Source organism: Emiliania huxleyi (assembly GCF_000372725.1).
Source record: "Emiliania huxleyi CCMP1516 unplaced genomic scaffold EMIHUscaffold_36, whole genome shotgun sequence".
NCBI classification, from domain to species: Eukaryota; Haptophyta; order Isochrysidales; family Noelaerhabdaceae; genus Emiliania; species Emiliania huxleyi.
In genome coordinates this window covers 158,753-172,472 of record NW_005199274.1, presented here as the reverse complement: position 1 = coordinate 172,472, position 13,720 = coordinate 158,753, and the positions used below count along the sequence as shown (strand labels likewise).

Below are 13,720 nucleotides of genomic sequence, written 5' to 3'. Positions count from 1 at the left end.
CGCCGCCGCGGCATACTCCTTCTGCCCGCCCGTGCCGCCGCGAGCCAGCGCCACCAGCGGCGCGATGCCGCCCGCCTCCGCAATCGCCACCTGGTTGTCGGCGTTGCCAGCGAGGTTCCCCAGCGCCGCCGCGCGGAGAACCGCTCGCACGAGTCAGCCCAGAGGCGACCGATGGGCGGGAGAGGCCTCTGGCACAGACATACAGCTCGGGCCCGACAGACGGCGCGAGGGGGCGATCTCGCGCGGGTCCAACTTTGGCCTGTGTGAGGGCGTGAACAGGGGAAAAGCCCTGGTTTTCTTTTTTACTATGTAAAGGCAGGCTTCGCAGAGGGGAAATCTGTACTCTCTTCTGTACTTTGAGGACGGGTACTTACAATATATAAAGTAGCCCGCCGGCCAAAGTACAGCAGAGAGTACAAAAATAGATATGTAGGAAAGCCTGGGGAATCCACACCGCATCTTCGTCGCTCGTCACAGTTCTATCCTTCGTGAATAGCACGGACGCGCCGATTGAATAGCACGGATCTTGCTTGAGAGGCGCTGCGTGCGACGCTGCGCCTGCGCTCGGCCCTCGCTCCCTGCGCCTGTCTGTCAGCCTGGACACGCTCGCGGCGCTCGCGGCGCAGTCACTGCGGCTGGTCCGAGAGCGGGCGGCACGCGCGGCTCCACACACTGCCACTGCAAACTCTAGGCAGAGAGGAGCCAGTACTCCTCTGTTCAACGCATAGGCGATCGCAACTCGACCCCTGCCACCGCGCTGGCGCGTGCTGCCGCTCGTGTCTGCGCGACAGTTCCGATGAAACCGTGCTCCCCTCCCGTGACGGCCCGAGCCTCAACTCCAGGCTCAGCTGAGAGATACACTGCTACTGGTGGCTGAGCGTCGGGGGTGCCCTCTCAGCTATGTGTCTTGGTCCGTGAGGACAGTCTGCCAGCTCCCCTGGTCATGCGCTCGCCGTCTCGGCCGATCGGTCCCCGGCGGCCGTGTTTGTGTGTTGCTGCTGCGGCCTCGCAGTAGCCTTGCCGGGCTGCCCCCAGCGGAAGATGACTTCATTATTCACTTCAACAATGGCGATACGGCAGCCGCTACACGTGCATAGGTCATACGCAACACGTGGGCAGCCTCCCCCCCCCGTGAAAAGTCCATGAGTCGCCGTCAGGCCGTCGGACTGGGCGCCACGGGTGTGCAGCAGTGATTCCCGCAAGTCGCCTTGGTGCTCGCGATCGCCCTCGCCGCCCCTCATCTCGCCCCCGGGCCAAGCCTCCGGTGCCGTATCTATCCCACAGCCCCCAATTTGGACGCCCGAGGCTCGGCTGTGTCCAGGTGTGCATGAAAAACGAGAAAACAGGCCTTTTTGGGAAAGCCGACTTTGCCCCTTAACCCTGGTAGGTGGATTGTCCAAAATACGTCAGCCTCGCACGCCTAGCGCTAGGTCTGACACCCGACCGCCCCCCCCTCCCTAATATTAGCCGGTAGGAGCACATTTTGGCCGGCTAATGTTAGGGAGGGGAGGCCGAAAAACGCATACTTTTGTCCACCTACCAGGGTTAAGCGCCCACAGGCTATAATATTTTTGTGAGTTTTCACGACCCACACACCCAAGCATGGGTTGATTGAGGCAGGACGCCTCCGGTGTTCAAGGTTTGTCCAAGCATAATGGAGTCATCCCCGTCCGACGCTGCTGTGGCTTTCCAACGCGTGCTGAATAACCAGGACACCCTTTCCGACGTGCTCAACTTCCTGACCGCGAAGGAGCTCGCGCCCACGCGCCGTGTCTGCTGCGCCATGCTGCAGGTGGCCGACAGTCAGGTGCCGCATCGGCTGGCGCAGATACGGGCCAAACTGTCCGTGAAGACGTTGCCTGAGGCGAGCATGGCGCTACACGCGCTACATCTGGCCGAGGAGTACGCGAGGGGGAGCGAACTCCGCAACGCCATCTCCATGTACCTCGACCACATTCGCGTTGAGGCAGCGATGCGGGGCAAGCTCGACGAGTACCAGCCTCGCTGCGATGCTATCGAAGGTCAGTTTGAGCCGACAACGACGCGGGAGGAGTTTGAGCGCCTGCAGGCGGAGGCGATTGCGGTGGAGCGCGAGATCCACACGGACATGGTCCACGGCCTCGCCATTCTGACCCTCGGCCCCGGCCCCGGCACAAACGGCAATGAGGACTTGCACGCTCAGCCCCCAGGCGAGGGGGGCGGGGGATGCGTGATTGCGTGAGGCGCGTGCGACGTGGACTGCGCCGGGGATTGCCTAGTGACGCACCAATATGGGTGCTAGTATGAGTCCGACTGCAGTTGTAGCGCGCTCTTGCGCAGGGGCGGTTAGTCAACCGCTATACGTAAGGTACTGTGCTGTGTGAGGTGCACTCGCAACACGGTACAGACACGAGACAGCAAAGACAGAGTCGCGCAGGATGTAGGTAGTAGGGGTGTGCACGGACGGGATGCTTGCGCGGCGACCAGAAGAGCGCAGCTACATCCGCAGCCACCGCCCTCCCCGCCGTCCCGTGCGTGTGTTCGAAGTCCGGAACTTGCTCGCGCGCTCAGCTGGCGGCCAGCACGCCGGCCAGCTGCGCCGCCTCCTCGTCGGTGGCGGCCTGCCAGCGCGCGACGGAGCGCGCGAGCTCCTCGGGCGCCGGCGGCCTCTCGCACGCGGCGAGCGTGCGCCTGCGGAGATCGCCCGAGATGAGCCGAGCCTCTTGCACTCCCCCCACTCGGCGCAGCGCTCGCTCGATCTCGGTCGCGAGGCAAGTGGAGTGATCTCGGGCGTCTCGGGCAATCTCGGGCAATCTCGGGCAATCTCAGGCAGTATCGGGCGATCTCGGGCGATCTCGGGCGATCTCGGGCAATCTCGTGCCCAATCTCGGAGGCGAGGCAGTTGAGGAGTCGCTGCAGGCAACGCAACCGCGCGTGCGAGCAGCCGCTTAGTGCGGCGTCCGGCAGCTCGGCCGCCGCCGCCGCCACGGCGCAGAGGAGGAGCGACTTTGCGTCGTCGCTGTCTGGCGCGCCTACTCTTGCGCCATCTCGGCTCATCTCGGGCCATCTCGCTCCATCTCGGGCCCTCCGCATCAGTCTCGTCGCTGTCCGGCGCGCCAAGAAGCAGCTCCACCTCCCGTGATTGGCCTGCGCAGCCGCCGCCGCCGCCAAAGACCGACGCGCGCAGCGGAAGCGCCGGTACCGCGGCGGCACTGCCGCCGGCCCAGCCCCGCTCTCCACCTGCTGCGGTGCGTGACTCGTAATGACCGTGAGTACTACTACGCCCATGCCAAGACCCGCTCACCGCCCTCGACGCGCAGTGCGGAGCGAGGCAGCCCGATGGCAGCACAGAGCGCCTGCGATTCCTCAGCACTCACTCATTCCCAGCCGTCACTAGGCAGCCCGATGGCGGCATAGGGCGCCTCGAGCGAAGGGGCCGAGGCGGGCTGCAGCAATCTCGGGAGATCTCGGCTCATCTCGGCTCATCTCGGCGCCTCGAGCGAAGGGGCCGAGTCGGGCTGCAGTCGGGCCGTCAGCGCCGTCTCCCTCGCAGCCGGCCACGCGGCACTCACAGCTGGTTCGGCGGCGCCTACCCCTCCGAGACGACCCGAGATGGCCCGAGATGGCCCGAGATGGCCCGAGGCGAGGAGCAGCGGTGGATGTGCCGCCGCCGGCCGCGGCGAGAGTGCCCCGCGCCAGCGCCGCCGGGTCGATCTGCAGCCGAGTGAGCAGCCGGCGCCTGTTCACAGCAGTCGGCCTGTGAAGAGACGCGGCCCGAGAGCCCTTCGCTTGCTGGGCGGGTGAGCAGCCGGCGCCGCCACACCCACCCACCGGCGCCCGCGGGAGCGGCGGCGCGCGAAATGTCGGCGTGAGGCCCCCGGCTCGTCCAGCAGAGGAGGAGGCCGGCGTGCGAGGAGGCGAGCAGCGAGAGGAGGGGCGGCAGCGGCACCTGCGCGCAAGAGAGCGGTGACGCGAGAAGAGAAGAGGTGTGCGGACCAGGAGGAGGGGCGGCGGGTGCGGCACCGCCAGCAGCAGCTCCGCCGTCTCGTCGGGCAGCAGCTCCTAATCTCGAGACAATCTCGGGTCAATCTCGCGCGATCTCGGGGGCGCTCCGCCGTCGGGCAGCAGCTCCTCGATCACGCCGCACTGCGACACGCCAAGGTCCGCTGCGGCGTGCGCGAGGGCGGCGGTGACCAGCGCGGCCGCCTCCGTGCCTCTGTTGCGCACCTGCGTCGGGTTGGTGCACCGGGTGCCGGTGAGCCGCAGTACTGCGTGGTGTAGTGCACACCAGCTTGGTACACACGCCGCCGCCACCAGAGGCGAGAGATGGCGCACCCTGTGCGGCACGCACTGCCCCAGTGTGCCGAGGCCAAGAGTGCAGTGGAGAGCACAGGGGGGGGGCACGGCTGCAGAGACCGCCGAAGCCAGCCATGCGTGCGCTCTGGAAGGCTCGCTAGCGGGCTGCGCGCCGTCAGCTGCAGCTGCCACGCGCCTAGGGGGACGCGTGTCGTGGACGTGTGCTGGACGTGTGCTGGCCGTGTCGTGGACATGCATCCTCAGGGAGAGACGCGGCCGCGCGCCCGCGCTGAAGCGGTGCTGCAGGCCTGTAAGCACGAGAGGCGCCGCAGCCGCGCCCGTCTCCTGCCCGCCCTCCTCCGCCTCCGCGGCGGCGGCGGCGGCCTATGGACGTGTCTCGGACATGTCATGAGCGTCCTCGACATGTCCTCCTCGTCCGCGGCCGCGGCGGCCGCGGCGGCGGTGGCACGGGGCGGCGGGGGCGGCGCCTCCGCCTCGCCCACGGCTGACAGCCTCTCCGCCGCCGCCCACTCCGAGAGGAGAGGGGAGGGGGAGGCGTCAGCGGTGTCGATAGCGGCGGCAATGTCGGCGTGCTCCTCCTCCTCCTCCGCCGCCGCGGCGCCCCCTCCCCCCCTCCCTCCCCTCGCCTCGCCGCTTCGCCGATCTGTGGCGGAGGCGATCCGGCGCAGCGCGTGCGCGTACAGCAGCCCGTGCGCCCGCTGCGTCGCCAGGGCAGCCTCCACCGCCGCTCGGCCTAAGAGACAGAGACGGTCCGGGTGGAGGGCAGGAAAACTGGCGCGCCGCCACCCTTCTCCGCCGACCTGAGAAAGGAAAGCTGGCGATAGGCACACTGAATGCCGGGGTGGCGGCCGCCTCCACCGCCGCCGCGACCCGCGTCCGCGCGCCCGGCGAGAGCCGCGGCGATGGCGTCGGTGTGCTGCCAACGGCCCGCCGCCGACGGATCGGCCTGTTCACAGCGGGGTGCCGTGAAGAGACGCCGTTCACAGTGCCACCCGCCCGCCCCGTGCGAGTCGGCCTCCACCCGGGGCGCGTGGCCCGACGCCTCGACCCAGCAGCGCGCCTGTCCAGCCAGAGCCGAGCATCCATGACGGTGAATCGCTCCGCAGTCACGGACCTCGGCCCAAGCAGCGCGCCGCGCTCACGAGCACGCAGCCGCAGCCGCCACCGGCCAGCCCCCACGCCACCAGCTGCGCATGTCCGCACCGAAGCACATCGTCGGCAGCGAACGCGTCGGCGCCGGCAAGACGGCACACCTAATCACAGTCAGGGTTCCGGCTACTCGGTCTGACAATGACTCTCCCCTCGGCGCCTGCAAGACGGCACACCAGGCCGCCCGATGCGCCGAGGACGATCGCGCCCGGCTCTCCTCCCGCGGCAACACCCGCGCACCTGCGGGACATGTCTCGGACAAGTCAGGGGACGCGCCCTGGACTTGTCCTGGACTTGTCCTGGAGTGGCGCACCGCACGGCGAGAGACTCGTCGGCGGCGCACGTGAGCGAGAGTGGCTCGAGCCTACCGGACGCGTGGATGGTTGCACGTCGGGTCAGCATCAGTGATTGCGCGTGAGCGAGGCGGGCTCGAGCCGGCGCGGCTCTCCCGCGTCAGCCTAAAGTGCAGAGTCAGAGAAGGACTCAAGCAAGACGGGCTCGCGGCAGAGGAAGCCAGCCACCAACCCCTCGTCCGCCGGCAGCGAGGTGCTCCCGTCCGCGCCCTTGCCGAGGTCGAACACCGCCGCCGCCGCGCCCGCCGCGCCCGCGCCCGCGTCCGGAGCGTCCAGCGCTTGCTCGATCGCCGCCGCCGCCACCGAGAAGCGAAGCACCACCCCGCTGGCCGTGCCGAGCCACAGCCTTAAGCGCCACACGGAGCAGAGCGTCGCTGGACGAGGGACATCTTCTCGAGAGTGAGCCGGGGACGCTGTGGCTGCTGGAGCGGGAGACGACTCGCATCCAACAACTAACGACTCGCGTCTAGGAGGAGCAGCCTCAGTCCGACAACGCGCTGCTGCCCGCCACCGCCTAAGAGTCGCCCATGCTGCCGTCCATGCTGCCGCCCGGCACCGCCTCCACCGCCGCAGACGGCAGAGTCTGCGTCGCCTCCGCCGCCGCTCCACGACACGCGACGCGCCTGACAAAGAAGTATCCGCCGGTAGAAGCAAGGCTGTGCATGACCGCTCCGACAGCACGCGGCGCGCCTAGAAAAGAAATCAAGCTGGCACGCGAGCATGAGCGTGAGCGACTGCTCGAAAGCAGGCGGCGCGCCGTGGCGCAAGTGACCGCCTCGGCGGCGGCGCCTGTTCACACCTCGAGCCGTGAAGAGACGCCGCTCACAGCCGCGGCGGGCCACCCCTCGGCAGCGCCGCCCGCGAGGAGGGTCAGCACGCGCACGCACACGCCGCCCTCCCTGCCTCCCTCCCGCCCGACCTCCCTCCCTCCCTCCCTGCCGGCGCTGCCCGGAGGGTTGGCGCGGAGCTGCAGCAGCTGCAGCCGGGGCGGCGCGGCGGCGGGGCCGCGGCGCAGGCAGAGGAGAGAGGGCGCTTCGAGCGGTAGGCTGCCTAGGACCAGGTTCCGAGGAAGGTTCGTGGAGGGCTCCAGCAGGAGGCAAGGACGGGGCGAGCGGCAGGCTGCAGAGGAGGGCGTCATGCTCTCCCCACGAGAGGAGCTCGGGGGCATACCCAGCCGCCGCCCCTCCGCTCCCCGACCCGGGCGCGACGACGCCGCAGGCCGGCAGCCACGACAGAGAGCCTACGGGACATGTCCCGGACACGTCGCGGACGCGTCTCGGTAGGCAGAGGCCGCGAGCGACGACAGAGATGGCCGAAGGAGGAGGGGGGAGAGGGGCCATCGCCGTGGCCGTGGCCGTGGCCGTTGCAGTCTCCTGTTGCGTCGCCGCCTCCGCCGCCATCGCCACCGACAGGACCGCCATCGCCGCCGCCAGGACCGCCGCCGCCGCCGCCGCCGCCGCCGCAGACCGCGACACAGAGGATGGGTCCATCGAGGAGGAGGAGGCTCTCCTCTCGCTCTGGCGACGGAGGGCCGCTCGCGGCGGCGGCGGCTCCACGCCCGACGACGCTCGGAGACGCCGCCGCCTCCGCCCACGGCGCAGTCTCTCGAAAGTTGACGAGCCGGCGCGCCCGTACGTCGAGGATCGCGACGCCGTACCGGCGGCAGGGACCCTCGGCCCGAAAGCACAGCGTGGGAAGCCTGAGCCCGAAGCCTAGACACGCGGTGAGCAGGCGCATCCGTCAATTTGTGAGCGTGGAAGCTGTGCCGCATGCGAGTGGGCGCGAGTACCGTGGTGCAGCACCGTCGCCGCCGCCTCAAAGCGCCAGCCAGCTGCCGGAGGCGGCAGCGTGAACTCGGAGTGGGAGAGGCTGTCGGAGGCGACGGCGTGCTGCGCGACACGAATGTGGACGCCGCCGTCTTCCGACGATGTGATGAGGAGACCACCGAGGGCGAAGGGCAATCCACCACCGTCGACCATATGGCGCGAGCGAAAAGAATTTACGCAGTCGAGAAGAAACGTTCGCGATCATCTGTCCCGCGTCCACCCATACCGCGTTGGTGTCCAGTCCGAGCCTGACTGTTGTTCATCTTTCTACATACATACATAAAGGCGTGCCGTCCTCCCATCCCTCCCTTGCATTGTGTGTTTTCTTTCTTTCTTTTTAGGGTGGAGTTATTTGTTGAGAAGTGACCCGAGCCGCCGGGTGCCCCGCAGCGGCCTCGCTGGGCCAGGAGACCGGCCCGTGAGTGCTCCGCAGCAGCCTTGCTGGGCCAGAAGATCGGCCCGCGAGGTGGGGTGCTAGTATGAGACCGACCGATCCGTCGCAGTTCTCTTGCTCCAAGCGCTTGCGCTTCGGTCGGCAGTTAGTGGTGCACTAACCTCCGAGAAATCCATCGGGTCACTCCTCGTTGGGGAGAGAGAGAGATTTTCAATACCAAACAACTCTAACATGTTGTCTCGTTGGCGAGGGCAGGATGGTGAAGTGGCAGATCCACCTGGACCTCCAGTGTCCGCACTGCAAGAGGGTCCTCGAGACCTCGACCAGCTCGACGACCTCAAGCAAGGCTGCCTTTTGGGGACGAGTACGAGATCTCGGTCGTGCTGACCGCGCTGCCCTTTCATCACAACGCCTTCTAGTTCTACGCCATGGGCCCCATGCAGGGCGCCTGTAGCCGTTGAGTCCCTGGCTGGCATTTGGCCGGCGGGCCGGCGGCCGGCCGGCGCGACTCGTCGCGCCATCGACCTCTTCGCTCCGAGAGAACATGCATGGGTGGCGTTCCGAGCGTGTTCAACACGCTTTTACCCAACCATTAACAACACATAGGCGACACTTGACACGCGACCGCCGAAATTCGCACAATGTCTAGTCCGAGCATTGTGATCCCTGGGCGAGGGTGGTGGCGTCCCCGTCGGGTACGTCATGCGGCTCTACCCTCTAGGCGAGTTCATCGCGGGCCACTGCCACACCAGCGCGCAGCGGCGCGATGCCGCCCTCCCTCGCGATCGCCGCCTTGTTGGCATCGTTGACGGCGAGGACCGCCAGCGCCCCCGCGGCATTCTCCTTCTGCGCCTCCGTGCCGTCGCGAGCCAGCGCCACGAGCGGAGCAATGCCGCCCGCCTCCGCGATCGCCACCTTGTTGGCGTCGTTGGCAGCGAGGTTGCGCAGCGCCCCCGCGGCATTCTCCTTCTGCGCCTCCGTGCCGTCGCGAGCCAGCGCCACCAGCGGCGCAATGCCGCCCGCCTCCGCGATAGCCAGCCTGTTGGCGTTGTTGGCAGCGATGTTGAGCAGCGCCGCCGCGCCCCACTCCTTCTGCGCCTCCGTGCCGTCGCGAGCCAGCGCCACCAGCGGCGCGATGCCGCCCGCCTACGCGATAGCCAGCTCGTTGGCGTCGTTGGCGGCGAGCACCGCCAACTCCGCCGCCTCCGCCGCGGCCTCCTCCTTCTGCGCCTCCGTGCCGTCGCGAGCCAGCGCCACCAGCGGCGCAATGCCCGCCTCTGCGATCGCCACCAGAGCAGAGCTGCTGTCGTCGACGAGAATGGGCGTCAGGCGGGGCTCCGGCGTCGGCTCGACGAGGGGCGACATCGAGCGCCTCACCACCTCCGGCTGCTCCGCACACTCGCGCTCTTCGGTCATGTCGGCTCGCCCCGCCGCGCCGCGTGCCCCGCGACCCTCCTTCCCATCTTCCGGCCGCCCCTCCTCGGGTGGGGGGCTTTCGTCGGTGGCGGCCTCAATCTGGGCAAGCTCCCTGGAGAGCGCCGCAATCTTCTCCCTGAGCGTGGCCTCCTCAATCTTCTCCCTGAGCGTGGCCTCCTCAATCTTCTCCTTGAGCGTGGCCTCCTGCGCCCTCTTCGCGTTTCGCGCGAGGTCGAACAGCAACATAGAGGAGTCGTTTGAGTGCTCGGTCACCACGGCGGTGCCGCCATCGTCCGCCATCCGCTGGAAGCGCGTCTCTCTACCACGCTGGAAGCCCCTCTTGGCCACCCAAGCCACTGCCACCACCAACGCCGCCCCACACATAAAGGGCACGGCGGCGGCGCCACTCAGCATGCCTACGTCCCAAAGAGAGGACAGCAGCGACGGCGGCGGTGGAGACGGAGGCGGCGGTGAGGGCGGCGGTGAGGGCGGCGGCGGCGAGGGAGGCGCGGGCGGGCCCGGTGACGGTGACGGTGACGGTGGCGGGGGCAGAGGCGGTGACGGTGACGGTGGCGGGGGCAGAGGCGGTGACGGTGGCGGTGGCGGTGGCGGTGACGGAGCAGAGGGCGGCGGCGGTGACGGTGGCGGTGGCGGTGGCGGCGACGGAGCAGAGGGCGGCGGCGGCGGCAGAGGCGAAGGCGGCGGCAGGGGAGGAGAGAGGATGACGACACAGCCCACCTCGAACGGCGAGCGGCACGGCGCGCGCCGCTCCTGTATGCTGTTCGCGCAGCAGAGCTGCGGGTAGGCAACGGCGCCCGGGTGAGGGCACGCGTCGCACCCGCCGCAGCTCACGGCGCAGCACGCGCCGCCGCCGCCGCTGACGATGCCGCACGCGCACGAGGGCGCGTCCTCGCGCCTGCCCGCGTCGCACTGCGCCTTGCCAAAGGCGAGAGTGCCTGCCATGTGTGCGAGCGACTTGCGGGCGAAGCTCGTGTAGCTGGGGCTGTGGGGCGGGCCGGCGGGGGGCGGCGGCGGCAAGGGCGGCGGGGACGGGGGCGGCGGAGGGGAGGGCGGCGGAGGGGGGAGCGGCGGAGGCGAGGGCGGCGGAGGGGGGAGCGGCGGAGGCGAGGGCGGCGAGAGTGGTGGAGGCGAGGGTGGTTCCGGCACAGCGCAGCAGCCGCGGCATTGTGGGCAGGTGTCGTTGGCCCAGAGGTCGAGGAAGAAGGGCTCGCTGCATGAGATGGCGCTCCAGGACGCGCATTGACGATTGAAGCACATCTCGGTGCCGATGGCGGCGCACTCTGGCGTCGGCCTGCCACGGAACGGCGGCCGGTGAGGCGGCGCAGGCGGCGTAGGCGGAGACAGCGGAGGCAGCGGACGCGGCAGAAGCGGTTGAGGCGTTGGGCTTGCTGGCGGAGGCCGCGGAGGGGGCGGGGCGTGTGGCGGCGAGGGCTGCAACGGGCTTGGCGGCGGCGGCGGAGAGGGCTCAGGCGGGAATGGCGTGGGTGGCGGCGGTGGAGGCGGCTGCAAGGGCGGCGGCGGCGGTGGAGGCGGCGAGGGAGGCGGGGGCACCGGTGGCGGGAAAGGCTCGGGAGCCAAAGGCACTGGCGGGGGCGGAGGCGAGGGCTCGGGCGAGGAGAACGGTGGACGTGATGGTGTCGGCGGCGAGGGTGGTTGCGAGGGCGACGGAGGCGGTGGCCGCGGAGAGGGTGGTTGCGAGGGCGACGGAGGCGGTGGCCGCGGAGGAGCGGAAGGAGCTGGAGGCGCTGACGGGTGTGGTGGCGCGGGCGGCGCGGGCGGCGCCGGAGGAGAGAAGGGAGACAACGGCGGCAGCGCCGGTCTCCACTCGCTCACCGCGGAGATCACCGCCCGCCAGTTGTTGGGGTTGGTGTACGCCATTCAGTCGACGGAAGCCAGCTCGTCAGCGGCTGGTGTGCACTGGTGTGCACTGGTGTGTGCGGGGTAGGTGTGTTCCTTTGATCGTCGTTTGTTCACTGAGAGACGCCGTTCACATAAACGCACAACCCCGTTCACATAAACGCACAACCGGGCCCCGAAATCGCACAGTGACAGTCAGACATGCAACACGCCTCAGATAGGTTGATAAGAACGACCTTGTGATTGAGAAGGAAAACCTCCCATGCATCGCGCTGCGCGCTGGTCTCTGAGAGGTTACACAGTGATAGTCAGACACGCAACACGGGGTCCCGCGAGCGCAACGCCGACTCGGAGGCCGCGCATGCCCGCACCACGGTCAGGCGCGCAGCCATGTACGAGCAAGTCGGCACTCCAACGTCCAAGTGCTCCAAGTGCACCCGTGACCGCGCCCGCGCTGCGGCGGTGGGCCGGTTCGCGCCATGCGCGAGTGTCTTGTGAGCGTGTGTGCCTGTGTGTCGCTCACGCGTGCCGGCCGCACGTCACCACCACTCCTCCTGGAAGTCGGGCGCGGCGCGGTCAAAGGGCTCGAGCCCGTGAATGCCGTGCTCCTCGCGGTGCGACGTGGATCGCGAGAAGTCGTGCCGCCGGCGGTAGTTGCCCCAGCCCGAGTAGCCGTACTTGTCGTACTGTGGCGAGATGCGGCCGGAGGTCCGCGGCGCTCCCGCCTCCTCAGCCTCCTGCTGCCGCTGCGCCCACTCGTAGTACGGCTCGAAGTCCTTCTTCGGCGGCGGGAAGTGGGTCGCACTGCAGCCGGGCGGCAGCCGGTTGTTGAGCGCGGCCGCCTCGCGCTTGCTCAGGTCGGTGCCCGTGAGCTCGAGTGTGCGCAGCCCGGGAGCGAGCGCGACGAGCGTCGGCAGCGCGGCGGCGTGCGGATGGGCGAGCGCGTAGCCGTCGTCGCGGCCGCCCTCGAGCACTAGCTCGCGCAGCGGGCAGCCGCGCAGCGCGTGGAGGCACGCCGCCGGAAGGTCGCAAGACCCGGAGACAACGAGGGTGCGGAGGGTGCGCCGCGCGCCCAGCCGCTCAAAGAAGGCGGGTGGCGGCCTGCTGGAGCCGCGGGCGTAGTCGACGTGCGTGAGGCGCAGCGTGCGCAGGTCGGGCGGCGGCGTGTCGAGGCGGGCGAGCTCGTCACCTCCCCAGTCGATGTCCAACTCGCGCAACGAGATACAGCCGCTGATGGCCGCCCAGCCCTCCTCGGACAGGTGAGCGGCGGCGTGGACGAGCCGCAGCCTTCGCAGCGTGGGCGGGAGCGGCGGCAGCGTGGTGGGCGGGAGCGGCGGCCCGTCGGACAAGACGCAGCTGCGCATCGGCGAGGTCAGCGTGAGGTCCGTCACGTCCTGCGGCACGACGGCGGCTGCCGCGCCCGCCTGCGGAGGCCACGGCAGCTTCAGCGCGACGCGAGGAGCCGCCGACGCCGCCTCGGCACGCTCCTCGTCCGCCTCCTCGCGCAGTTTAGCTTGGAGCTCGTCGGCCGCCTTGCGCCGCTTCCTGTGCTCGGCCCAGTGCTCGCGCACCGCGCTGCCGCTGCGCCCCGTGCCCAGCCTCGAGGCCACATCCTCCCACACCACACCCTCGCCGAGCGCGTGCACGAGCTGCTGCAGCTGCGCCTCCTCGGCCGCCTTCCACGCCCCGCAGAACTTGCGCTCGGTCGCCTTCTGGCAGGGCACCGCCGCCTTGCGCTTCTTCCCGCCCGCCGCAGGCACGTGGCCTACTCCTCCGTCTTCTCCGTCCTCACGCTTGATCGCGGATGGGGCGGGTCGCGGCGCGCCGCCGAGCGCTTGCACCTGCGCCTCCGCCGAGATGACAACACTGACCCAGTAGCACGTTCCCTGCCGCGTCTGCTTGTGCGCTCGCTTCTCGGCCTCGGTCGCGGCCCGACGCGTGGCCTTACACCCAGGGTGGGTTCGCACCCACCGGCTGAAGTCCGTCCAGGACGCTGACGTAAGATGCACAGACGGTAACAGCAGGTCTGACACCAGAGCTGCCTCGCCTTGGATCACTGTGTCCGTGAGCGCGGCAGTGAACGAGGCGCGCGCGGCGTCCTCGCGGCGCTCCGCCGCACCCGACTTCCTGGCGTAGCGACCGAAGCGGCCGCTCCCGCCATCGTTGTCGTCGAAGCCGAGGCCGAGGCCGCCGAGGCCGCCGAGGCCGCCGAGGCCGAACATCATCGCAGCTTTCTTTTTCGCAAATCCGTTCCAGACTGATTCCGTTCCAGGATTCCGTTCTTCAACAAATTGGAAGAATTCTGATTTCCCCTTCCTTTTTCCGACCTTCATCGCGGGCTGGCGACGGCCGACGACATCGTCGTCGGCCTCTCCGACGGCGTGTCGGGTGCTTTTGGCGGGAAGGCG

At 69.1% G+C, this 13,720-nt stretch overlaps 2 protein-coding genes across 2 annotated transcripts; one reads left to right on the top strand and one right to left on the bottom strand.

Annotated features, from left to right (window-relative positions):
• Positions 1 to 1,606: 1,606 nt before the first annotated feature.
• On the top strand, positions 1,607 to 2,368 carry EMIHUDRAFT_435922 (hypothetical protein). The gene has a single exon (XM_005772323.1). It carries the CDS (start codon positions 1,655 to 1,657, stop codon positions 2,219 to 2,221), a length of 567 nt encoding a protein of 188 aa, XP_005772380.1. The 5' UTR covers positions 1,607 to 1,654; the 3' UTR covers positions 2,222 to 2,368.
• Positions 2,369 to 2,546: 178 nt separating this feature from the next.
• On the bottom strand, positions 2,547 to 13,537 carry EMIHUDRAFT_463936 (hypothetical protein; the record flags this gene model as incomplete). Its single annotated transcript, XM_005772322.1, has 17 exons — positions 2,547 to 2,670; positions 2,909 to 3,011; positions 3,284 to 3,335; positions 3,803 to 3,928; positions 3,976 to 4,041; positions 4,779 to 5,029; positions 5,167 to 5,242; positions 5,312 to 5,356; positions 5,430 to 5,549; positions 5,622 to 5,685; positions 5,759 to 5,809; positions 5,971 to 6,144; positions 6,969 to 7,038; positions 7,112 to 7,510; positions 7,588 to 7,687; positions 9,396 to 10,746; positions 11,856 to 13,537. The coding sequence occupies 17 exons, from the start codon at positions 13,535 to 13,537 to the stop codon at positions 2,547 to 2,549; spliced, it is 4,854 nt and encodes a 1,617-aa protein (XP_005772379.1).
• Between the last annotated feature and the right edge of the window lie 183 nt (positions 13,538 to 13,720).